The sequence below is a fragment of the Myotis yumanensis genome, unplaced genomic scaffold (assembly GCF_028538775.1).
Source record: "Myotis yumanensis isolate MYYU_CA2020_CCGP unplaced genomic scaffold, mMyoYum1.0.hap1 SCAF_22, whole genome shotgun sequence".
Taxonomy (NCBI): domain Eukaryota; kingdom Metazoa; phylum Chordata; class Mammalia; order Chiroptera; family Vespertilionidae; genus Myotis; species Myotis yumanensis.
Window position 1 is genome coordinate 8,069,332 of NW_027223773.1, and position 27,201 is coordinate 8,096,532.

The 27,201-nt window shown below is 40.5% G+C and overlaps 1 protein-coding gene and 1 long non-coding RNA gene across 5 annotated transcripts in view; one reads left to right on the forward strand and one right to left on the reverse strand.

Moving 5' to 3' along the window:
• The window catches only part of LYPLAL1 (lysophospholipase like 1), a 34,749-nt gene extending 17,424 nt beyond the window's left edge, over nt 1–17,325 (reverse strand). The window contains exons 1-2 of the mRNA XM_070401030.1: nt 17,227–17,325; nt 10,942–11,041 (exon numbers count right to left, since the gene is read on the reverse strand). Coding sequence (XP_070257131.1) covers nt 10,942–11,041; nt 17,227–17,320 — 194 coding nt within the window. The 5' untranslated portion in view covers nt 17,321–17,325. The remainder of the gene's footprint in view (nt 1–10,941; nt 11,042–17,226) is intronic.
• Nucleotides 17,326–17,458: 133 nt separating this feature from the next.
• LOC138999264 (uncharacterized) overlaps nt 17,459–27,201 on the forward strand; it is a 258,828-nt gene continuing 249,085 nt past the window's right edge. For all 4 annotated transcript variants that reach the window (XR_011469352.1, XR_011469349.1, XR_011469348.1 and 1 more), the window contains exons 1-2: nt 17,459–17,502; nt 19,365–19,454. This is a non-coding gene — a long non-coding RNA (uncharacterized lncRNA). The remainder of the gene's footprint in view (nt 17,503–19,364; nt 19,455–27,201) is intronic.

A 27,201-nucleotide genomic window follows, 5' to 3' on the forward strand; every position in this document is an offset into this window, starting at 1 on the left:
TGCGATGCCACCCTCAGTCACGCTCAGGGTAGGGCCGATTGGGGGGTTGGGGCACTGCCCCCTTTCACACTCAAGGCAGAGTTGATGGGGAGGTTGCGGTGCCACCCCGTCATGCACAGAGCAGGGCCAATCAGGGGGTTGGGGCGCTGCTCCCTGTCACTCACAGAGCAGGGCCCATAAGGGGGGTTGGGACTCCATACCCTGTCACGCACAGAGCAGGGTCGATCAGGGGGTTGGGGAGCTCCCCCCGTCACGCACAGAGCAGGGCCAATCAGGGGGTTGGGGAGCTCCCCCCGTCACGAAAAGAGCAGGGCCAATCAGGGGGTTGAGGAGCTCCCCCTGTCACTCACAGAGTAGGGCCGATAGGGGAGTTGGGGCACCGCCCCCTGTCACACACAGAGCAGGGCAGATCAGGGGGCTGGGGCACCACACCCTGTCACACTCAGGGCGGGTCCAATGGGAAGGTTATGGCTCTACTCCATCACACACAGAACAGGGCCCGTGGGGGGGGGGGGGGGGGGGTTGGGGCACCGCCCTCTATCACCCACAGAGCAGAGCCGATCAGGGGGTTGGGGCGCCGCCACTGTCACACTCAGGGCAGGGCCAATGGGGAGGTTATGGCTCTACCCCGTCACACACAGAGCAGGGCCCGTGGGGTGGGGGTGGGGGGTGGTGGTGGGGCGCCACACTGTCACACACAGAGAAGGGCCGATCAGGGGGTTGGGGAGCTTCCCCCTATCAGGCACAGAGCAGGGCTGATCAGGGGGTTGGGGCGCCTTCCCCTGTCACGAACAGAGCAGGGTGGATAGGGAGGTTGTGGCCCCGCCCCATCACACACAGAGCCGCAGGGCGATCAGGGGGTTTGGGCGCTGCCCCGTCATGCTGATCCCGGTGCCAGGAGGCATATTACCCTTTTACTATATAGGATAGAGGCCTGGTGCATGGGTAGGGGCCGGCTTGTTTGTTCTGAAGAGTGTCCTGGATCAGGGTGGGGGTCCCCACCAGGGTGCCTGGCCAGCCTGGATGAGGGGATGATGGCTATTTGCAGCTGGTCACACACCCTTCAGAGTGGGGGTCCCCACTGGGGTGCCTGGCCAGTCTGGGTGAGGGGCTGAGGGCTGTTTTCAGGCTGGCGGTGACTGAAGCTCGCCAACCGCTCCTTTTTTCTTTTCCTTTTTTTATTCTGGGCCAGCTTTAGCTCTGAGGCTTGGCTCCAGCTCTTAGGCCTCGGCTGCTGAAAGCAGGTATCTGGTTTGTTTGGGTTCTATAATCGAAACACTGTTTCAACTCCAGCTCTGAGATCCCAGCTGGCTGAAAGCAGGTTTCTGGGGTTTTGTTTAGCTTCTATATTTGTAACAATGTTTCAAACTGCAAGCTCAGAGGCCGGCAGCGGCAGGCGGGGAACGTTGGAGTCCTCCGTCACTGAAGCAAGCAAGCCTCATGTTCGCTTCAAGCTGCTTGGCTGCTGGCCGCCATCTTGACTGGCAGTTAATTTGCATATCGCCCTGATTAGCCAATGGGAAGGGTAGCGGAGTGACACCAATTTGCATGTTTCTCTTTTATTAGTGTAGATATATAGATAATGAACTCATAGAAAGAGAAACTAAAAAAAAAATCCAATTTATCATTGCACCAAAAAAAATTAAGATACCTAGGAATAAACTAAACTAAGGATGTAAAAAGACCTGTACTTGGAAAACTACAGGACGTTGAAAAAAGAGATAGAGGAAGACATAAACAAATGGAAGTATATACCATGTTCATGGATTGGTAGAATCAACATCTTTAAAATGTCCATACTACCCTACTCAAAGCAATTTATAGATTCACTGCAATCCCCATTAAGATACTAAAGGAATATTTCACAGACCTCGAACTAACTCTCCAAAAATTCATAAGGAATAAAAAAAGACCCCAAATAGCTGCAGCCATCCTGAGAAAGAACAAAGTTGGAAGGATCACAATACCAGATATCAAGCTGTATTACAAAACTACTGTCCTCAAAACTGCCTGGTACTGGCACAAGAACAGACATATAGATCAATGAAACCGAACAGAGAACCCAGAAATCGACCAAGCCATTATGCTCAATTAATATTTGACAAAGGAGACAAGAGCATACAATGGAGTCAAGACAGTCTCTTCAATAAATGGTGTTGGGAAAATTGGACAGCTATATGCAAAAAAATGAAACTAGATCACCAACTTACACCATACACAAAAATAAACTCAAAATGGATAAAGTACTTAAACGTAAGATGGGAAACCATAAAAATCTTAGAAGAAGCCATAGGCAGCAAAATATCAGACATATGTCGTAGCAATATCTTTAGCAATACAGACAGCATGGCAATGGGAACTAAGGAGAAAATAAACAAATGGGACTACTTCAAAATAAACAGCTTCTGCACAGCAAAAGAAACCATCAACAAAACAACAAGAAGGCCCACTGCATGGGAGAACATATTTGCCAATGTTATATCCAATAAGGGTTTAATCTCCAACATTTACATGGAACTCATACAACTCAACAAAAGGAAGATAAACAATCCAATCAAAAAATGGGCAAAGGACCTAATAGGCACTCTGAGAAAGAGGACATACAAAAGACATATGAAAACATGCTCAAAGTCACTAATCATCTGAGAGATGCAAATCAAAACAATGAGGTACCATCTCACACCTGTCAGAATGGCTATCATCAACAAATCAACAAATGACAAGTGCTGGAGAGGATGCGGAGAAAAAGGGACTCTCTTGCATTGCTGGTGGGAATGCAGACTGGTGCAGCCACTGTGGAAAACAGTATGGAGTTTCCTCAAAAAATTAAAAATGGAACTCCCATTTGACCCAGTAATCCCACTTCTAGGAATATATCCCAAGAAACTAGAAACACCAATCAGAAAGGATATATGCACCCCTATGTTCATAGCAGCACAATTTACAATAGTTAAGATTTGGAAATAGCCTAAGTGCCCATCAGCAGATGAGTGGATTAAAAAACGGTGGTACATCTACACAATGGAATACTACGTTGCTATAAAAAAAGAAAGAACTCGTACCATTTGCAATATCATGGATTGACTTGGGGAGCATTATGCTAAGCAAAATAAGCCAGTCGGAGAAAGATAAATATCACATGATCTCACTCATTTGTGAAATATAATGAACAACATAAAGTGATGAACAAAACTAGAGCCAGAGAAAAGAAATATTTTAGAATATAAGTAATCCTGTTATTTGCAGTTTTTTAATATTTCCTACAACTTTTGTGATATTATACTATGTTAGTACAGTTTTGGTAATATTATATTTAAAATCTTTTTTTCTTGAAATATTAATGTTTATTGCATGTAATATAATATTTAAAATAGTTTTTCTTGAAATATTGTTTATTGCATGTGACATTATATTTAAAATCATTTTTATTGAAAAAAATTAGCCTGCTATATTTCATCAAATATTTAATTAACTCACCTCTAATGCCTTGTCAGGCCCAGACCAAATGATTTTGTGGACTGTACACAGCCCATGGGCTGGACATTCCCCAGCCCTGCACTAGGTAAACCATTTTTATTATCTAAAATATATACTTGAATGTTTTTCTTGTATGTACATTAAAATAAGCATCTTGTCAGGACACTTTTAGAGCACTTTAATTTCAAAAATTAAACAGCCTATTTGGTTTTCTTGTGTGCCTTTTCTCTTTACCTCATGGAAATCTTTCCACCGGCTATAGTTGTACCCCATCATTTTAAATGGCTATGTAATCTATATATGTAAAGCCTAAGCAACCGTTATGACCAGACGACCAGTCAGTAGCTATGATGTGCACTGACCACAGGGGCACACGCTCAACGCAGGAGCTGTTCCCTGGTTGTCAGTGCGCTCCCACAGCCAACGTCCTGTGGTCTCTCCCCCTGGCCGGCAGGACCCGATCGGCCCCGATAGGGACTGGGTGAGATGGCCCCGATTGGCCCTGATCACTGACCAGGCCGAGGGACCCCACCTGTGCATGAATTCGTGCACCGGGCCTCTAGTATCTTACGATAAAGATGGTCCACAGTGTAGTCAACCATCCCCCTACTAATTGGCATTTATTTGGTACTCAAGTTTTAGCCACTAAGAATGATACATTAAATATATTTGTATATGTGTTTTTATCTACTGGAACTTTTATTCCTATGAAAGAGTCTAAAAACAGGTCTGCTGGATTGAAAGGTATAATTTTTATCTTAAAAGGTGTTTTAAAGTAATTTCCATAAAGGCTCTAAGTCAGTGGTTCTCAACCTTCTGGCCCTTTAAATACAGTTCCCCATGTTGTGAGCCAACCATAAAATTATTTTCGTTGCTACTTCATAACTGTAATGTTGCCACTGTGATGAATCGTCATGTAAATATCTGATATGCAGGATGGTCTTAGGCGACCCCTGTGAAAGGGTCGTTCGACCGCCAAAGGGGTCGCGACCCACAGGTTGAGAACCGCTGCTCTAAGTTAACCTTTCAACAGGAAAATATAATAGCCTTTTGCCCACAGCCCTAACAGCATCGGTGCTAAGACCCTTTAAAATGCTACCTCTGAAGGGTATCAACTATCGTTTAAAATCAACTTTATTGAGGAATAATTTAAAGATATAAAAGTACACATTTTAAGTATATAGTTCAAAGACTTGACAATGTAACCACCATTGCCACAATGATACAGAACATTCCCTTTTCTCAGAAAACCCCTTCATGTCTCTTGGCAAGCGATTCACATTCCCTTCCCAGGCAACCACTGGGGATTTTCTCTCTATAGATCAGTGCTGCCTCTTCTAGAACGCCACACACATGGAATTACCTGGTCATATCATTTGCTTGTTGCTACTGTGCTTTTAAGTTTTTAGTAATTTAGAAGAGTGCTTTATTATTGGCACTTAAATATATAAAATACCAGCATATTTCACAATCTAGATTAGAACAAGTACTCCAAAAATGTATATGGAACCTATAAAGACCCAAAATGGCTGCAGCAATCTTGAGAAAGAAGAACAAAGTTAGACACAATACCAGATTATCAAGAAACCCAAAACACCAATCAGAAAGAATGTATGCACCTCTATGTTCCTAGCAGCATAATTTACAATAGCTAAGATCTGGAAACAGCCCAAGTGCCCATCAGTAGACGAGTGGATACAAAGCTACTGTAATCAAAATAGCATTGTATTGGCACAAGAACAGGTAATAAATCAATGGAACAGAACAGAGACCCCAGAAAGCGACACCAAGCCATTACGCTCAATTAATATTTGACAAAGGAGGAAAACATACAATGGAGTTAAGACAGCCTCTTCAATAAATGTTGCTGGGAAAATTGGACAGATACATGCAGAAAAATGAAACGACACCACCAACTTACACCATATACAAGAATAAACTCAAAATGGATAAAAGACAAATGTAAGTTGTGAAACCATAAAAATCCTAGAAGAAACCATAGGCAGCAAAAACTCAGACATCTCTTGTAGCAATATGTTTATGGATATATCTCCTAGGGCAAAGGAAACTAAGGAGAAAATAAACAAATGGGTCTACATCAAAATAAAAGGCTTCTGCACAGCAAAAGAAACTGTCAACAAAATGGAATGGGAGCCCACTGTATGGGAGAATGATACATCTGATAAAGATTTAATATCCAAAATATATAAGGAACTCATACAACTTAACAAAAGGAAGATGAAAAATCCAATTAAAAAATGGCTAAGGACCTAAATAGACATTTCTCCAAGTGGCCATAAAAATGGCCAAGAGACATGAAAAAAAATGCTCAAAGTCACTAATCATCAGAGAGATGAAAATTAAAATGACAATGAGATATCACCTCACACTCATCAGAATGGCTATCATCCACAAATAAACAAATGACAAGTGCTGGCAAGGATGTGGAGAAAAGGGAACCCTACTACACTGCTGGTGGGAATGCAGACTGGCGCAGCCACTATGGAAAGCAGTACGGAGTTTACTCAAAAAAAATTAACTCTGGAACTGCCATTTGACCCGGTGATCCCACTTCTAGGAATATATCTTAAGAAACCCAAAATACCAATCAGAAAGAATGTATGCACCTCTATGTTCCTAGCAGCATAATTTACAATAGCTAAGGTCTGCAAACAGCCCAAGTGCCCATCAGTAGATGAGTGGATAAAAAAGCTGTGGTACATTTACACAATGGAATACTATGCAGCAGTAAAAAAGGATCTCTTACCCTCTGAGACAGCATGGAGGGACCTGGAGAGTATTATGCTAAGTGACATAAGCCAGTCAGAGAAAGACAAGTATCAGATGATCTCACTTATATGTGGAATCTAGTGAACAAAATAAACTGATGAATAAAACAGATCCAGAGACACAGAAGCATGGAACAGACTGTGGAATCTCAAAAGGAAGGTGGGAGAGGGTGGAACATATGGAACACAAGATTTTCTTCTGATTGTTTTCGTTTTTAGATTTAAGTCTTGAATTTTTCTGGACTATATGTGTGCATAAAATGACTAAGGGTTCAAGTTAATCTTTTATATGGATAGTCAATTGGGCCTATAGGTACAACTATTAAAAAAAAATGAATTTTTTTTCCCATCTTTGCTATTTATTTAATTCTACAGTCCTGAGTTAGCTAGTCTCTCTCACCCAGGTTCTATGAGAGAATTAAGCTCTGATACATACACTATGTATAATAAATGGCTTCTCTCTAATGCATCTAGAATGGTGCTAGTTCCATACTATCCTTGGGAAAACCAAGAAAATAGTTACTCATATCATTTTTTTGTGTTCTGAGATTCAGGTGAAGAACACAAGTTGAGAAGGCTCTATTTTTGTTGTTGCTGTCCTACTGCTCTACCTACCTACACTGCGTTAGGGTCCTACTGACTACATTTCAGTGGTTTCCCAGTGTGCTCTGAGTGGGTAATGTAGATCCCCTCTCCTACCATCAGCACCACCAGGCTCTTCCCAGACTTGTCCTGCCTATTCTCAGACATCCATTCTTCTTTACCCACCTTAAAAAAATTATCAAATATTTAGTCAATTTTAAAATAATCTAAAATAATTCTCCTTAAAACATCCTTGTGGGATTTTAATGAATCTTGCATGATTGCCTGGGAATTTGCATTTTATGACATAGATCTGAGAGGGGAGATTTTTGCAGACTAGTTTCTCCCAGGACTGGCCCATTCTGATGCTCATCTTAGGGTCCTCCTGCCTCGGTCCCAGGCTCTCAGTGGTGCAGAGATCAAACCCTGCACTGGCTTATACTGGGGCTCCAATGGAGCCTAAATTCTCTCCCACTCCTGCAACCCTCCTGACCTCAGAAGTCTCTGTTCAAGAGAGGTAAATAAAGTGGAATCAGAAGGGGAGAGAAGATTGAAAGCATTCAAGCCTCTCACATCCCAGAATCCCTTTTTCAGGATTAACTTTCTTCAAGTCCTCTGAAGATGAAGGCAGGTACTTTCCACCTCGTGTTAACGTCACTGCCAGACAAAATGAAATTCCAGACTGGATTCAATTTGTCATGAAAACCACAGCGATCTTCTGAATGAAAACTGAACATATCACTCACTTTAAAGGTGAATTCGACGGTTATTCGCTTGAATTATTTCTACTTCCCTTTTCATTTTATTCTGCTCTTTCTCTAAGTGTTTATTTGTCTGCCTAAGCACTTAAGTAAGGATGATATCATAGGCTAAGATATGAATCATTCTGGGAACTCAGCCATTAATAGAAAAAATGACACTCATTTAACTTTTTGTCTCTGACAGTGCCGTACTTAATTAGGGATTGATGCTCCATGGAGGTGAAATCCCAATGTAAGTTTTACTAATATGGTTGCTTTTGGTTCTATTATCTAAGAAAATTGAAATTCTGTTCAAAGAAGATAATGGTAAAATTTACTGAGGCAAGGAATACTTTAGAACTTTTCTGTTGTGAAAATGTAATCAAGAATAATTCTAAGATGTTAGAATAACTGTTAAATAAGGCATAAAAGTAAGATTGTTTTTTAAAACAGCTAACAAACTGGTACATATGTTATACTCATTTACCTTCCTCAAATAAATCACTTTATTAGCTGGTATAAAAGAGCTCAGACATTACCACAATAAATAAATATGTTAGGCAGAGAACATCTGTGTGGCTCCTAAATCAATCAATCAATCAAACTATTACACACTGGCAAAATATTAAGCTGGAATAAAATGCCCAGAGTTAACAGCAACAAAAAAAGAGTTGACATTCAGCCTGATACCAAGTTCTGTTTTGATCTTTGTTCCCTACAAGTCATAACATCGAAAGTTCATTCATAACCTTTAAGATAATGTCATCTGACTCAGTTTTCCTCTCTATCCTCATTTCACGGTGCTTGCCCAGTGTCCACACTCCCCTCCTGCTTTCCTTCAAGCAGGACAGCTCGTTCCTGATCCGAGGGCTTTGCATTTGATATTCCCCTAGCTGGAATGCTCTTTGCCACATCCCTGCATGGCGGGCTCAACCCAACTGTCACTACCACAGGGAAACCTTCTTTGACCCTACAATTTACAGTGTATCTCCCTTCCATCCTATAATGCAGACATATAATCTCCCTATCCCATTATCCTACTTAACTGTACAGTAATGTATCACTATTTGAAATTAATATACTTAATTTCTCTCTCCTTTTTTCTATTTCTGTATGAGTTCCCTAAGAGCGGGGACTTACTTTCCTAAAGGGATATCCCCAGTGCCAAGAACAAATATTTGCTGAATAATGGATGTCAATAATCATTCATGTCACTTGGATAATTTGTATCAGCTAGAAATAAGAAAATATCTAAAACTTTTATTTTGCTCTGACTTTCTTTTCCCTTTAATTCTTCTAAAATCCATATTCTAATTTCGAGGAAAAGGTCAATTTTTCTTTTGTTGCTTTTTCAAAAAAGAACATGTTTCTAAGAAAACAAGTTTTTACATACTAATAAGTATTTAAATATGCTGTTTACTAACCAAACAAGTAAAACTATTTCTTCAAAATGGCTGTTTTGGACCTAAATCAAAAGTGCCTAACACTGTTTTGGAAAACATGTTTAATGAAAAATATAAACATGCAATTCATGTGAAAAAACAGTGAATCAAAAAGTAGAAGCACTATGCAAAACTTGTAACTTAAAAATTTTTTTAAAACACCAAGAGAAACTACATATCATCATATAAATTATTAATGGCTTGTTAAAAAATTGTTGTTATTTTTTAAATGGAAATTCTAATGAACTCAAACCAAGAAAAACTCTAATTACAAATACAATTAAAGTATGTCACAGAAATAAAAATATTTATTGAGCACTTCAGTTAAATAGAGTCCAAATTAACATAATGAAAAAATGAAGCAATATTTTCCATTTAAATCAACACAATAAGCTAATTGCTGACTTTTACTTAATATGCTCCTAACTGAGCTGATTAAAACTATTAAGTAAGACTGAGGAAAGGAATACATTATAGCCAAATTGCACTTTACAATTTAATCAGAACATACTGATATGCTTTAATAGACCACAACGGGGTAAATATAATATGCTACTGTTCTCCTCTTTAAATTCTTTCAAGTATGTGTCACTGTTGAAAGCAAATATTATAACCTTGTTTGATGGAGTTTTCAGTTTGCAGATGATATACATATGACAAGTATAACATAAAGAGGGGAGGATAAAGGATCCTGTATGGCTGTAAGGTTTCTATATTTCATGTAAAGTGATTAAAAAAACAACAACACTAAATAGGTAAAAGCTTTGATAAATATCTTATACCCCTTAAGCAATAAGGGAAAAATTAAGAATAGATAAATGAACATGGAGTATTAAAAAAATTCAAATAATAAAAAAAGAAAATGGAAAGAGAAAAGCAGAAAAAAAATAGACTTAAATGCAAATATATCAATAGTTACATTAAATGCAAATGGTCTAAACAAATACTTAAAAGACAGAGACTATTTAGATTGGTTAAAGAAAAAAAATAAAGCCCAAATAAATATTGTCTATAAGAAACCCACATTAAATATAATGATATAGATTAAAGGTAAAAAGACGAAGAAATACATACTATGTAACACTCCTCAAAGGAAAGCAAAAGGATGGAAAAACAGTATAACGTAGGAAGGCAGATATACACTACATTATTATTAAACAAAGTACATGTCATGTCCAGGTATTATTAGGGATAAAAATTCCCATTTTATAATATAAAAGTAGCTACTAATGAGGAAGACAATAATCCCACACAGACACACACCTAATAATATCACTTAAAAACATACCTAGAGAAAGAACTAAGGGAAGGAACAGACTAATCTATAATCATAATTGGAGATTTTAATACCCATTCTTCAGGACCTAATAAAACAACTTAGGAGATTCCAAAATGGCGGTAGAGTAAGTGGAAGCTACTCTGACACTCTTCCAGGACCAAATTGGAAATACAATTAAAATACAGAAGAACTACCATGAAAATTCAGCTGAAGATTCGCTGGAGAGAACCCTGATAACCAAGGACGGAAAGTGGAGACTGCAAGGAGACTGGTAGGAAGTGCACCAATGGGAAAGGGGTGGCTGGGCTCCTGCACACAGCAGCTGAAGGTCTGGAGAAATCTCAGCTGCGGGGGAGCAATTGGAGGGCCAGAAGAAGTGGAGGCCTGTAGGCCATGCTTTCGACAAAGTTTAAGATAAGAGCTCCAGAGAATGCTTTACAAAGAGGGAATAAATTACTCACCTCTCAAAACTTGGTCCGATAGTGTAATTACCAAATAAATAAAGTCTTTTAAAAAAGGTATCCCAATTTAAAATACAGAATTAAGCTTAAAGAACGTGTAGCCGGTACATCTATATATGTATGTTGTATGCCAAAGAGCTATCCTGAGCATTGAGATCAATTACTGCTTACCTGGCAGGAGCTGTTGGATAAATAATTTTTATGTGTTGGAATGTTAAATCTTGATTTAAAACCTGCTTGATCCACCTTCTCAATCCTTGTCCAGAATCACCTGATGAATAAAAAAAATCTAGATTAGGATAAAACATTTTGACAATACGGTGTATTTAAAAACTGTCTAAAACTTTCATGTCATACAGAGGATGGAACAAGGAAAAAAAAAAATCTCCATACATAAAAGTAACTGCAGAAACTGATTTATCAATATGAACTGATCAGGCATCAATGGGTAGGAAAAATTTTGATTACTCCTAATTTCACCATTGATCACTTTAAAGACTTTATTTAAGCTTGAGTTGTAAGTTTCCTCATTTGTTTAAAGGTTATAATAGGAACAAATAAATGAAGTAAATAAATTTTTCTAAATAAAAATTCTATTTTTTTCTGACTTTAAATAACCATTTCTTATCTTTACTCTTAAAAATAGTTAATCCCTAAAGTGCTTATAAACTTTTATAGTTGGAACAACCTAAAACTATTTTCTTGGTTAAAATAATAAAATCCTTCAAAAGGGGTATTCAGCATGTTTGTATTTTTAAACTCAAGAAATCAGAATTTAATTTTGAGAACATGTTTACATGACCTAAAATAATGATTATATGTTCCAAGGCTAAAAAATAACCAAAATTCATGCAAGAATAAATGTATGTGTATATCCATTAAAAAAAAAATGAATATAGCCCATCTTATACTATCCTGAAGAGGAAACTTAAACGGTAACAACTTTAATTTTTTAATCAATCAATTCAGTAAGACATCAATTCAAAAAACACCTACTGAATACCTATTAATGTATCAGGCACTGTGTTCACTGCTAGAGGCAGTGATGGGAAGGTGAGGGGAGAAAGAACCCCTATCCTCCTGGAGTATAAGTTTAGTGTTGGAAACGGACATTAGTCCAATAATCATATCCATGTATGTGAAAGACATGTAACCACTGCAAAAACGAAACGTGTGGTGCTGCCAGGGTTTACCGTCTTCAGAAATGACCCAGGTAAGGAGTTCAGGAGTAACTTCGCTGGAATACAAGCTCTGCAAGGTTCATTCTGTGTTTTATCCACTGAGCCATTTGTTCACTTAATGCTTACAACAGGACTGACACAAACCGGGCGTCCCACGGGTAGTTGTGGAATGGTGTGAACTCAAATCTACAGGATGGTGGGAAGAGCATCTCAGATACAGCATAAGGCCAACGTGAAGACCCTCCGTAGGAAGGAGCAGTATGACATCTAAGCACTGAATAGCAGAAAATGAAAGCAAGAGCAGTGAATGGGAGATGAGGTTAGAGACACCCATTTAAAAATAACTGTAATAAAGGGTTTGGCTGGCCTTTGTCCCCAGTTCCTAAGAGAGAGGTAACCTCTAAACCCTTAGAATTTCCTGAGCGATTAGAGTGTCTTTGTTATTCATGGAAGGGCCCACAAACCACAGGATAGTTTCACTAAGATGACTCAGGGTGGGAGCTGGCCAACCAGAAAGACCAACCATGTGATTAGAAGGTTGGGGCTTTGAACCATATGATATCAGTCTGACCTCCAGGGAATAGAGGAGGCTGGAGATTTGAGTTCAACGCCAAATCAATCATGTCTATGCAATAAAACCCAAATAAGAGCTCTGGATAAAAAGCTCAGGTGAAACTCCCTTTGTGACAACATTCTTTTGAGTATTGTCATACCTCAGTGCTGGGAGTTAATTCATTATTGAGGATGACAAAAGATTCAGGTTTAGAACCGTCCCAGGCTTTCCCTATACGGCTCTTCTTTTTGCCGGTTCTAACTTGTATCCTTACGCCATAATAAAGCTGTAATTATAAGAAAATAAATGCGGCTAGAGAAGCTGAAGGAACCTGACAAATCCTGAGAGCATAGAGGAGCTAGGCATATTTTTTGGCAGGAAGGTGGCTCGCCTCGAAGGATCACGCTGGAAACTGTGAAGACAGAACTGAAGGACAAAAGATGGGGGAGACCAGTTAGGAGGCTACTGTTCAGGTGACAGATACTTAGACGAGGGGAACAGCAGTGGAGTATACAGAATTAGGAACTAGAGATATTAGGAGTTAAAATGAACAGAAATTGGCAAGATATGGGGGGGGGGGGGGGGTGTCAATGGTGAAAGGTTTCAAGGCTGACGGTGAGGCTTTTGGCCAGAACACCTGGTGAACAATATAGTGCAGGGACAGGAAATGCATGGAGCAGCTACTTCTTATTCCTGCTTTTTTTTTTTTTTTTTTTTTTTTAATAGAACTTACTATCTCCTACTATATATTTCCTCCTGTAAACTCCAGGGGAGCAAGGATTTGTTTGCTTTGTTCATTGCTGTACGCCCAAAGCTGAGAATAGTCCTTGCACACAGTGGCCATATAACAGGTACTTCTTGAATGAGTGGATTAATGAATTAGTGATTACTAGGCTATTGGAGAAACACGTCTGGAGCTCAACTGTGACCTAAAATGGAGACGCACATCTGTGCTTCCTGTATTTAGGTAAAAATAGAATCTGTGGGCTTGTATGGAGGTTAGCCCAGGGAGAAAAATGTAGGATGAGAAGAGGACCTAGGACCAAATATTGAGGAATCTCAACATTAATAGCCAGAGGAGGAAGAGGCTGCAAAATAAACCAAAAGAAGCAAACAGAGGTAGAAAGAACCAGGACAGTGTTTCAAGAAAGCCGAATGCTGCTGACAGTTCAAATAAGAGGAGACTGAAAAATGTCCATTACTTAGCAACCCTGGCCACTTTAAGAGCCAACCCAATCGGTTGGCCAAGGCTCACTGAGATAGGCAGGCTACTCCCTGGGCCCAGCTGGCAGGAAGCCAAGACCTTCCCTTCTCCTTACCACCAATCATCACCAGACTGAAGTACACTGCTGCCTGTAACATTTATTTTGTGTGTGTTTTTTGGCAGGGGGCGGGGTGGGGGCGGAAATTAAGTTTTTTTTCCCCTTGTTCACACATGAACACTAGCAAGAAAGACTATCCTTTCCTGACCTCCCCTCATTGAACTGCTAAAGAAACATACCCCTGGGTGGAGATATAACATGATACTGAGACACGTGACACATAAAGAAGCATGTAGTCACACTGCGCAAGCACCAGACAAACCTGGCCTCCACATCCTTAGCCGTCACTTTCCCCACCGAAGCCCCTTTAAACTTCTCCCTGCCTTTGTTCGAGGAGCAGCCGTGTTCTTTCCCTTGGTGGTGCTGGTTTCCTTGTGCACAAGTAAACCTCCTTTCTCTACATTGGTTTCTGGTGAGCTCTTCTGATTTCTATTTTGGCAATAACAAGAAACCAGCGTGAGAGGGGTAGGACTCTCACCTGTGACCGGGAAGGCCTGGGTTCAATTCTCAGACAATGTACCAGGCTCTGCATTCGTTTCTGGTGCTCTCTCTCCCGGGAGATCGCAAGAATCTGGGTTTTCAGTGACGTAACATGACTATATGTGGAGAAAGCAAGACATGCACAGTTTGGGCCTGCATGAACCTTGTAACTTAGTGTGGAGTACAGACATTAAATTAGGTCATTACAAATATCATGAACACCACTGAACTACAGTGTCCTAAGGAAATATATAACAGTGTATTAATGTCATCTGGGAGGCTGAACAAAGCTAGTTAACTATCGTTTGTTTTCATCGTCCTGAGAAAAAGTACTTCTTTGGTATTTTAGTAGCAGGAAAGGCTCAAATTGATTTGGCTTTATATAACTTCCACTCCCTCCCATTCCTTCTATGGCTGCCATAAGTATTCTAGAAGAGAACCTCAAACTCTTAAGATTAAAACAAAGCCGAAACGGGTTTGGCTCAGTGGATAGAGTGTCAGCCTGCGGACTGAAAGGTCCCAGGTTCGATTCCGGTCAAGGGCATGTACCTGGGTTGCGGGCACATCCCCAGTAGGAGATGTGCAGGAGGCAGCTGATCGATGTTTCTCTCTCATCGATGTTTCTAACTCTCTATCTCTCTCCCTTCCTCTCTGTAAAAAATCAATAAAATATATTTTTAAAAAAAGATTAAAACAAAACACCAGAAATGTGCCTCTGAATTCTTTTCATCAACCTTGAAAAGCAAAGCTGAATGCTACAGAACAACACCCATCCACCCAGTCGCCAAGTCCCCCTTTTAAGCCAGCACCTTATTCCAAGAGCATGGTAAAGCTATTAGAACTGGTTTACCCATATTTGGATTAACCAGAAGCCAAACATCTATCCCATAACCACAAATACCCAAGTTCAATGTAAAATCATACTCCTAATAAGAGTTTTATTCGCTAAATGGAGCTCAAAATGTACAGAAATTGCATTTTAGTTGTAAAATGGGCAGAACTCGTTGGATAAATTCTTTAAGTACAAAGGGAAAAACATATATATATATATACATACACACACACACACACTCTCAGAGCTATATAGTTACAAGTTCTCAGAGCTATAAAGCTACAAGTTTTTAAAATGTCATCAATCTTGAAACTGAAAAAAAGCTAAGCATAGTTCATTTAAGCAAACTGGCCCAAGGAAAAACAGAACAAAAGCCTAGGAGCGTTACCTAAAAATACTGTAAAATAACCAACTTACGAAAAGGAGTATGGTGCTGGGGGGTTTCTGGGTGCTCATCAATGAATACCCTTGGAGCCCTGAGCAAAATTAGTAATAGTCGCCCACCTTGTTACCTTGAGACACCTCACCTTCTAATTATGCTCCATTAGTCAAGTCTTTCCCTTTAAACGTCGTGGGCCTTTTTCTATTTCCAAAACGAAACATCCTACCCGTGGTGGGCAAAATGCGGCTTGCGAGCCACATGCGGCTCTTTGGCCCCTTGAGTGTGGCTCTTCCTGAGCCTTAGGAGTACCCTGATTAAGTTAATAACAGTGTACCTACCTATATAGTTTAAGTTTAAAAAACTTGGCTCTCAAAAGAAATTTCAATCGTTGTAGTGTTGATATTTGGCTCTGTTGACTAATGAGTTTGCCCAACCACTGTGTTCAATTTGTGTGTGTTTGTGTGTGTGTGTGTGTGTTTCACCTTACCTCTCCAGAACACTGATCCTGGCCCCAGACAGCTCTCTGTTCGCGCCCCAGCTCCTCCCCTACTTAAAGGTGATAGCATCCACGTGACCCGGGGCCCGCTGCTCAACCAACTGAGACTCATTTCCAAAATGACAACCCTTCGCACCGGGGCCTGTTCCCAGGCCTCCGCCCGGTGCCTCGCGAACCCCCTCCGCCATCCAGCCACCATCCCCCTTCCTGAAGGCGACCCAAGTCTCAGCTCCAAGGCCACGTTCCCAGCCAAATCGCACGAGCCCTTCACCCTCCAAAAGCCTTTAAAAAAGGGCCAAACCGCAGCTTTCCCCTCGCAATTCCCTGGGCAGTAAACCATGCACCATCTTGTGACACCTCCCCCCCTCCCACCTTCACAGCTGATTCAAACGAATTGAATTGAATTGTTTTTTAACTTTAGGCAGGCGGCCCCCTGCGAACACTGGCTGCATGGCTGCATCTCATTTCTTAAACAATCCCCCCCCCCCCAAAAAAAAACACCCCTCAAAACACAAAACCCCAAAACTAAACACCATCTCCCAAGAGCTTACCCTGGGCCAAGCACCAGGGACGCAAAGACTAAAACAAGGCTCCTTACTCCCCGAAAAGCTCAACACCCAGAGGGGAAGACAGACATGAGTGTGAATTACCGAGGAGTTTCAGAAACCTACAGAATGAAGGACAGATGCCAAAGGCAGGTGGACTTGGCTTTGTGCTGTACCTTGGGGTGCTTGGTGACAGCAAGTTGGGGGGGTGAAGGGGTTAGGAAAGGAGGTGGGGGAGCAGGAAAGAGATGAATAAAAATTATTTACGTTAACTGTGAGTCTCAATGGCCTACATCCCTGTGGGAGGCCGGAGGGAGCCATGGCAGGGAACCCACTGCTGCTGGAACCCGCAATCCCTCATGGACACGTGTTGCGGACGGAGGGCCGGACACCTAGGCCGGAAGCCAGGACGCGGGGCCGGTGACCCCAACAGGGAAGAAAGGAAGGCAAAGGGGGGCTCCTGGGGCCCGGTGACCACGCTGCCCGCCTGTCCACGGAAGCGGGGCTACCAAGGGGCAGCCGCCCTCTCCGAGTCCGGCGGGCCCTATGGGGGAACGGGGCCCGGCGCTGGCTCTGGCGGGGGCAACACTGGGGGGCAGAGTGGGGGGACCGCGGGGAGGGTGTTCCCAAGGGGCAGGAAACAAGGACGTAAAACTGGGATCCACCTGAGCCGTGCAGGAAAATGAGGGAGGCGCTGTGCCTCCCCGCCGGCGACACCACGCACCGCTGCAGGCGAACCGACCCCGACACGGCCGCCATGGCTGCAGCCCCGCCCCGAGTCCCGCAGGCCCCGCCCCTCCGGCGTCCGACGTGCCCGAGCGCGCGCACGTACGCACGCGCCGAGGCCGGGGGCGAGGCGCGCCTGAAAACGCGCATGCGCGGCAGGCCTGGCGCTGTCCCGCCTCTGGGTCAAGTCTGCAGCCAGCAGTCCTGTGGATGCTGTGAGTTCGTTTTTTTGGCTAAGACTGGTTTTATAAAGGAGACCGCTTCGGTGAGGGCAAGGAATATGTATATATACATATTTTGCTGTAGGATTTTAAGCTGAAATCCTAAACTCAGGATTTTTCTTGTGTTTTGTTTTGTTTGGGAATATATCGGTGTTCGTATGTTTAAAATGGAACAGGTATCCACATATCTTACCTTCTACTTTGGAGCTTGAACAAGATGTAGCTAACTAGCTATTTATACTCGGGGTACCATAGCCATATAATAATAACTCTTTGTATAGTTTTTAAAAAATAGTTTACAGAGCAAATCTAATTTAAAGAGGGGCCATTTCACACCCGTGGGTTATTGAAAGAAATGGAAAATAAATGTAGGCCATGGTGTGGAAAACTTGGAATCCTGCGCATGGTTGATGGGATTGCAGAATGGTGCGGCAGCTATGGGAATAGTTTGGCAGTTCCTCGACAAGTTAAACAGAATTACCATACGATCTTATTTCGCTTCGAGATGTAAAAACAAAACAAAAACACACACACAAAGCACATGAAAGCAGGGCCGCAAACAGATACGGGTACACCAGTGTTGATGGCAACATTATTCACAATAACCAACCCAAAGTCCGTCCATGGGTTAATGGGAAACAAAATGTGGTATAGACATACCACGGAATATTATTCAGCCTTAAAAAGGAATGCAATTCTGATCCGTGCTACAACATAGGTGAACCTTGAAAACATTACGCTAAGTGAAGTAAGCCAGTCACGAAAGGACAAATATTGTGTGATTCCAGTTACATGAGGTACCTAGCATAGACAATTTTATAAAAGACTGAAAGTAAGGTAGTGATTACCAAGGCCTGAGGGGAGGGAAGAATGAGGAGCGACTCCTTAATGCTGTAGCCACTGAACTATATACTTAAAAATGGTCCAAATGGATTAATTTAAAAAATACATATTTTATTGATTTCAGAGAGGAAGAGAGGGAGTGAGAGAAACGTCAATGATGAGAGAGAATCATTGATCGGCTGCCTCCTGCACGTACCCTTCTGGGGATCGAACCTGCAACCTGGGCATGTGCCTTGACTGGGAGTCAAACCATAACCACCTGGTTCATGGGTTGAGGCTCAACCACTGAGCCACAATGGTTGGGCCAAATGGATAATTTAATGTTATGTATATGTTATCATATTTTATAAAAGCACTCCTTCCCCCCAAATAGAATTACAGTGGGGCCTTGACTTACGAGTGTCCCGACTAACGAGTTTTTTGAGATACCAGCTGTCTCTTGGCTGATTTTTTGCATTGAGTTGATAGAGTAATTTGAGTTAACGAGCTCCTTAATGAGCTCCTTAACGAGCTCGGTCTTGGAACGAATTAAACTCATAAGTCAAGGCCCCACTGTATTTTCTATGTAAATATCTAACCACAGACATCTTTTAATGCTGAGTGCTGTAGCCCTAGCAGGTGGCTCTTACCTCGTGTAAAATTCTAAACAACCCAGTGGAACTTTAAGTGCTATTAAACACCTGACTTCCATGCATTGTCGTCTACATCATATTTAAGCAATTACAACTTACCTTTTTGGTTAAAGGTAATCACCCTACTCCCAAGTGGCTGAATTGCTTATGATCCTGAGTGGGTTGCCCAGATAAGCTCTATGCTATCACTCTTATACCAATGCTGTGGATGGGAATCCACAGGCCATTTGCTACCCAGCTCAAAAAGGAGCTTTTTGAGTTCTTTCACTAAAATCTACAGATCTTGAGCTGAGAGTGCTGAGAGTGGAATCATTAAGGAGGACAGGATGGGTTGAGTTGAGCGCTGATGATGAATTCTCACAACAATTCTTCTCTCTCTAGACCCGCCTTTCCCAGGTGGATCTCGTTGACTGCCAAGAGCCAGGTGAGAAGAGGGTAGTGCTGTACTCAGGCCACATGGAGACAGGCCAGGTAAGGCTTTAAGTGCTACTCTTAGAACCCTGTTTACTACTGGCTAACCTTGCTGTGCATGACTCCATGCCTTTGAGACAGCAAAAAATCAGAAACAATTCCCTCACAGCTGTGTTTATTATGATTGCTGGTAATAATAGTAAGCAACTGACATTCATTGCATATTCGAGGTGCCAAGAAGCATTTTAAGTAAAATCCCATAAAACTCTGAACTATTACTATCTGTTTTTGCCTGTGAGGCTCAGAGAGGTAGAGAACTTGACTCAGGGTCCTCCTACCAGTCCTTTGTAGAGTCTGGACTCCACACGTAGGGCCTATCTGACTCCAGACTTCAGGTCCTTAACTGGTACCCCCATTTACACATTAGCTCACAAAAGTAAGACAAGACACGTCCCAACTATGTTATTTAAACACAAAAAACAAAACAAAGCTTCTGGAATTTGGACTGTGGCCCTTTAGAATCTCTGTCGATTAGGAGTTCCTGTGTTTCTTCAGATGTCCCCAATTCTCCTGGTGTCAGTTCCTGGTTTACTCCTCCATCACAGTGACCACCTGTTTGAGCAGTACCTGAAGTTTGAGATTCTGAGTTTCACCTTGAACTTGAGCCTTCCCAGATTCAGGATCATTATTAGCATCAGCCAGATTCTTCCAAACTAATCAAAGTGCTCTTTTATTTCCAGTGATTTAAATGCTTAGCTATTGTTGCTATTCCTTTCATCTTTATTTATAGAACAAACAGAAGGTTTTAGATGACTATATTTAGAAATGCCATCTGGTAGGCAAACTATCGAACAAAAATGTTTTGTTCCTTTCATGTGACTGCAGGACTTTGAAATGTAATTAAGTTTCAGGATGGTTGTTTGCTTCTTTTATGGTGGATCTTTTGCCCTGTTGAACTTGGGGGGGAAATTATCCCTGGAAGATTTTTATTGGTACATTCTTTTATTCTTTGTGTATCTTTTAATTATTTTGTTGTTGCTCATTTGCTTTCAGCCAGTCTGTGTGCCCATTATGGATGCACTTCTTTTTGCTAACTTGAATGTCTCAACTCAGAGAATCAAGTAAACAAAATAAAAACAAAACAGAAAAGTTTCCCTTTTTGCAAAGTTTCAATATCTGTTGGGATCTAAACATATAAATGTCAGGGTCAGAGTTTAGTTTGCTGTTACACTATGTGTTTAGAAATCCTTTAGGGCACACTTGTTGGCTTAAAAAGTGATTGAAATATTAGCCACTTAGATGGCTAATGTTTGGCATTTTCAAATGATTGCAGTTAAGTGAAATCACACTAGTCATGCAGACATTTCACAGTTATCCATTAGTTGCTTTACTCATTTTTGAGCATCCAATTGTATCCTCTCCATTGGTTGTTTTTAAAAATATGTATATTTTTATTGATTTCAGAGAGGAAGGGAGAGGGAGAGAGACATAGAAACATCAATGAGGAGAAAGAATCAACAATTGGCTGCCTCCTGCACGCCCCCTAATGGGGATCCAGCCTGCAACCCTGGCATGTGCCCTGACTGGGGATCAATCTGTGACTTTGTGGTTCATAGGTCATTGCTCAACCACTGAGCCATGCCAGCCAGGCCATTGGTTCTTGTCTGTTGCATTATTCGAAGGGACAGAGAAACACATATACAGTACATAAACAATAGGTATACATTGTGTAAAATGCCCAGCATTAGATTTTTAAAAATTTTATAAATTGACAATGTAAGTTTCATTATACATTCCCCTTGTCCATTTGTGAAAACTGACTAGGAAAAAACTTAAAGGTCCTGAATTCGTATAAAACAGAACTAAATGCTTTAGAGAGGAATGGTTATGTGAGATTATAAACTTTAACATAGCCATTGCCTCCGTTCTTGGGATCTTAAAGATTTTCCTGTTCTGGGCTCAAATGCCCTTTATAACTGCTGTACAACATTTGTACATTTGATCATTTACTTTTCTGTCTTTCCCATTCCCCACTCGCATACAATGGGCCTAAAACAATCAACAAAAAAATAAAGAGTTTTTCTTTAATGTTGCCACTGTGCTTAGTCCTTAGTAAGTATTCTCTTACTAGAAAGCAGACTGCAGATGTGTGTGTGAAGATAATTTTCATGTAATTTTTTCCCATGTTTCCCACGAGTTTATATTTACATGGTCATTATAGGATGTATAATAGACAAAAGATGTTCAGAAATATCACTCACTACACCTGTGTCCATAGGAAAAGTACAAGAGATGAACAAACCATCTACTGAATAATTCACATTTTTTAAAACACATGAAACCTCAGCTTTTGGAACCACAATGGACTATTTCAACTTCTTGCTTCAGTTTGTACCAATGATGATCTTTAAAAAGCTGTTTGTGTAATTTATTTCTCTCTTCTAACAATTTACGTATTCTTCTTGCTAACATTGAAGTCTAAGTGGAAAAACATTAACAATATCTTGTTTACGAAGACAAGTGGGTTGACTGTAGTAAAAATATCAATTCCTGTCTTGCTTCTCAGTGAGGAATGCCACCCATGAAGTATGTTGGCACTTGAAATATAATTTCAAGAAAGCCAGAAAAAGTACATACCTTTACTTGCAAAAGTATGAGTTATTTATTTTACTTCACAAAAAATGCACAAATGTTCAACTCAGGCTGAAAACAATTTAATGACAGTTTTTACCTAAACTATGTAAAACATTAAAAGGGCTTTTAATATCTTAACATAGACTGTAAGAATGTTTATTCCTTTCTAGCCAGCATAGACATAAAATTTAAAATCTAAAAAATTAAAACATTAGAAAATAAATAGTAACCAGCTTACATTAACTTAGTTATTTCTTTTTTTTTAAAAAAAAGAGTAGATTCACATATGTTATATAGATTTAAATCTTCCTCTTTCCCATTAAAAAAAAATTGCTATTTATGTAGGTTTTTGTTTTTTTTTTTTTTTACATTGTGCAGGTGGAGTTGATAGACGAGAAAGAGTATTTCATGGTTATTAAAATCACTGAATATACTAACAATTGCTCTCTCTTGCCACTCTTGTCAGGGACTAGTTCTGCTCAGTCACATGGCTAACATCTGGAAGCCACTCGGGGTAATAGCTACCACCAACTTGTTGCTTGTTCAGCAAAGACATGCTAGAACGGATGTCGAGAAGGCAAATATAGTGTTCCCCTTGATACGCACACATAGACGCAAATCTCATCATTGTCTTTAAGCCCTTATTTGGTCCCCTGAAAAGACCGAACTGTTCATAAACATGTTCTTTGTCTTAAAACAAACTTCCAGAAAACATAAAAATGCACTACACATGCAACCTCTTGATTATTTCAGTTCACACCGGCCATGATTTTCATTTTGACCCTTGGCCTTGGCCATAAACACAAGGTGAATGCATTTTTCCCCTACAAGTTGTACTTTGTGTAAAGCACCATGTTTCCCTTATAACATCATTAAGGGGACTTGCTCCTTTCTGACAAAAAAAAAAAAGAGAGAGAGAAGAAAAATATAGAGTGTGATATGAAAAGTCCAACCATACTCTTGGTTGTACACAACAGCACTCATTTCTTAACCATGTTCCCCAAATCTCTCAGGCTTTTCCAATAGGGTCAATGCAAGAAGCTTCTCTAGGGATTTCATTTAAAAGATTAAAAAAAAAAAAGATTCATGTGTGCTTGTACAAACGGCCCACAAATACTGTGAAGAACCAATATTCAGGGTGTCTCCAAAAAAATGTATGCCTGCTTTAAGAACTGATTTCTATTACATTTTAAAAGTGAAATGTATTTTAATAAGCCTGACTTAATAATTATTCAAAGTGTGTATATATTTTTCGGGACACCCTATATGTATATTTTTTTTAAATAATGGTCTATATCATATGTTAGAAAAAAAAGCTTGCTTTTATATTCAAAGGTTATGCTAATCATGGCAATTATTTGGGGATCTGAAGCTTAAAATGAAGCCCTTTGAAGAGAGAACTTGAATTTGTGGCTGTGACTGTTGTTCCCAGAGGTTGTCATTGTTTATAATTATTGCCTTTTGGGGCCGGTGGTTGGCTAAATCCTTTCTTCAAGATGTCACCACATTCCCCATTACTACATTCCAAGATGTTCTGCAGAAGCTTCTTGCTCACCTCCCACCCACACTGTTTGAAAGGATGCTTGATTGCATCTCTAAGAGTGTTTCTGTCTGGCTTGGCTATTGGCAGTTGGTTCCCATAAGTTCTCTTAAGTCTTTGGGGTTTGTGTGCCTCCCCAGTGAAGCCGTATTGTGTGATGGCCAGCATTTCAACTCACATGGACAAAAAAAATACCTCACGGCAAATGATACAAAATTGGTGACTTCTCACGTATCCAGAGGTCTCAAGTTCACGTACTATGGTCCAGTATTTCTATTTCTCAAATGTCCGAGTTGTAAACGCAATTATGATAACCCTCTCATACAGAGTGAAGTCAGGAGTCAGCATTGGCTTCCTAGAGATGACGTGGGTATTATGGCCTTTTGTTGTGAGACATCCTAGAAGTTCAACTGGGTATCAAAAACCTAGTAACTGCCAAACCAGTTTGGCTCAGTGGATAGAGCGTCGGCCTGCGGACTGAAGGGTCCCAGGTTTGATTCCAGTCAAGGGCATGTTCCTTGATTGCGGGCACATCCCCAGTGGGAGGTGTGCAGGAGGCAGCTGGTCGATGTTTCTCTCTCATCGATGTTTCTGACTCTCTATCCCTCTCCCTTCCTCTCTGTGAAAAATCAATGAAATATATTTACAAAGAAAACAACAACCAAAAACAAAAAACAAAAAAAACCTAGTAACTGCTACCTGAGGATTAGTAAGGGGAACTTTTCATTCAATGTAACCAAGTTAGTTAAAATGTTAACAGCACTGGTGGATTGCCATCTATAACCTGAGCATTAGAACCAAGATAATTGACAAGTCTTAATGTACATTTCCTTTCTGTAGCTCAGAGGATAAATGTAGCCACAGGACAATGAGAGAAAAGATGCATCTTAAGGCTATCTGCTTCATAGTTAGAACCTATTACAGTTGACCAAGTGCTTTTTATTTCTACCATTTTGGTATATGTGGTGGGAAATTGAGTAGTAACATTAGAGTAATATTATTGATAGGGAAATAGATTTGTTCCTGGTAATCATCTGTCATTTGTAGGATTTGCATTTCTTTAAGAAGAAAATACTTCAGTGATGCATTTTATTAAATTATGGAAGATAAAAATAGTAACACGACCCAGCTCATGTAATTATAGCCCTTAATTGTGTCCAATAAAATACACTTCAAATACTTTGGGGAATTTGAAACAGGTTACTTTTCACAGTAATTGCACATTTTAAATGCTTTCATCAGAATTCCCCCTTTTCATCCTATTACTAGGTAATTGGCACATGATTTTGGACTACCCAAATGGCACCTCTTCCAAATGTTAGGTATGCTTTTTCACTCTCTCAATTAGCACTTATATGTTTGTCTTTGTTTACTATTCTAATAAATATCGGACACTCTGAGTATTTGATTATATAATGGTTGAGTCTATTGAAGTCATTTATTCTACCAAGTGATAGAGAATATTCACAGTTGCCTCTCTTTTCTTGCTAAACTTGTTCTGGCTCCATCCAGTTAATGTCTTGGCCCTGATAAAGGGATTTCTTCTCAAGATGAACCTATGACAGTTTGCTGTAATGGTGTAGTTTGCATGACTTAGTAAGCCGCTATGACTAGGACATGGTAAACTCGCAATAGATGTTTGCTGATTGAGTTTGTCAAATGAATGGCTAGTGAGTAGTTGGGTAAGAGAGGGAATGAATGGCCATCAGCTAGGAAGCCAACCAGCCCAAGAAAAACAGCTGGATCCCGATTCTATTATTTAATGTAAGTTACACGAGAACACTTTGCATCATTCTTTGAACGCGATTATCGTTATTCAATAAATATTTGTGGGACGTAATGTTCCTCAAAATCCTCCATTTGTGCATTCATATTACGTATTTATCTTGTTAGGGCAAGCTCAGTCTCCTTGTAAAAGGGATAATCCTGTTTCACTACTGGATAAATAGATCATTACGCAGGGTTTCCCACAGCTTTCCTAGAAATGACCCCTTTGAGGTTCAAAAAGGAACAAAAAGTGATTAGATGTTATAAATGTTATGCCACTCCTGATTGCACATAGTCCTCAATAAAAAGAAAATCCCCCACGGCAATTCTGTTTTTGCCCCACGGGTCTCATACCATAAAGTTTCGTTCTTACGGCATCTACATTTTGGCATTTGTTTGTCAAAAAATGGGGTGGAGGTAAAAGTCTTCGTTTTGCCAGTTTATGTGATGCCATAAAGCAGCATTTTTCATTTTTCAACACTTATTAGCTCAGCTCCCCAGCTGTGTCGCACCACGCCCTGGTGTGAAATTGAGAGGGAGAACTCTGACAAGTTTATATTAGCTTAAATTTATACCTTTTCTTTTGGGTGGGGGAAGGGTTTCTTTTTTTCTTTTCTTTTAAAGGACATTATAATTGTGTGATTTTGCATCATAAAACTTGTATAACAGGAACTAGTGCCTTATGGAAATGATTATCAGTGTATCGGCGTTGGCTCTCCTACACAATTATTAACAGCTATGTAATAGAGGAAAAGTGAAGCAGGAAGTTACTGAATGAATTACTTGATGAATTAATTGACCCATTTAATCTAAGTGTTTTTATTTCCTGCAAAATAGATATGGTTATATGCCCTGCTTGATAAGTATGTTCAACACTGGGCCAGTAGAGAAAAAGAAAAGCTCAAAATCTACCTAAATAGTTGGATTTAGATGTAATTATTCATCTGTTGGCTTCTGACCTTTATTCTCCTTGTTTTCTGGAAAGCAGTTCCAAAAACGCAGAATGGAATTGCTGCCCCAGAAGGTTTGGCATGGCCGGGAGGAAATGGGTTAAAACAATTACCGCGGCATGATGTAGCTCATTCAAATGAAACGATTGACCACAAGCTAAAAATTGTAAGATAAACAAATGGAACCGTTGGCTTCTGCTTTGGGCCTCTCTCACACACCCTGACACGTGACAAGCAAAGGGAAGATTCTCAGAGCATTTTTCCAAGATCCATCGTGAGTGAGACAGGGCACGTAAACTCACGTAAAGCTCTTCGTATTTACATTGTGTGAAAGACTTAAAAGCCAACACACCATGAGGCTTTCAGTCTTCTCCATGCTTCACACTGGGAGGCAACATGGAAGAGCCTTTACAAATCCTGAACAAGGCTTGGAAAACATGCCAGATTCTCCCAGCCAGCCAGGCCCATGCGTCAGGGCTTGCATAATGCCCAGGCTGGCCCTGCCAGCAGGTAAAGCATCTTCGTGTGCTCAGAGCAAACTAGCAGTGGCTTGAATGGGCCTCATGGCTTTGTTTGCACATGTCACATGCAAAGTAACCATCATTAAGTCGTCTAAAATCTTGAAAATCCAGGGCGATCTTCAACAGGGTGAGTTCTTTTAAACCTCCAACTCCTCATCTTATCCCAGATGGACACTGGATATTTCAGCAGGTATTTCTAAAGGTGACATTAACCCTTCTGCCAAGTGAAGAGACTCTTGTGTAGAAATAAGTGAGGCATCTTTAAGAGACCTCACTGAAGCCCAAATCCCATCTTTTTTAAAAAAAAATATATTTTATTGATTTTTTTACAGAGAGGAAGGTAGAGAGATAGAGAGTTAGAAACATCGATGAGAGAGAAACATGGATCAGCTGCC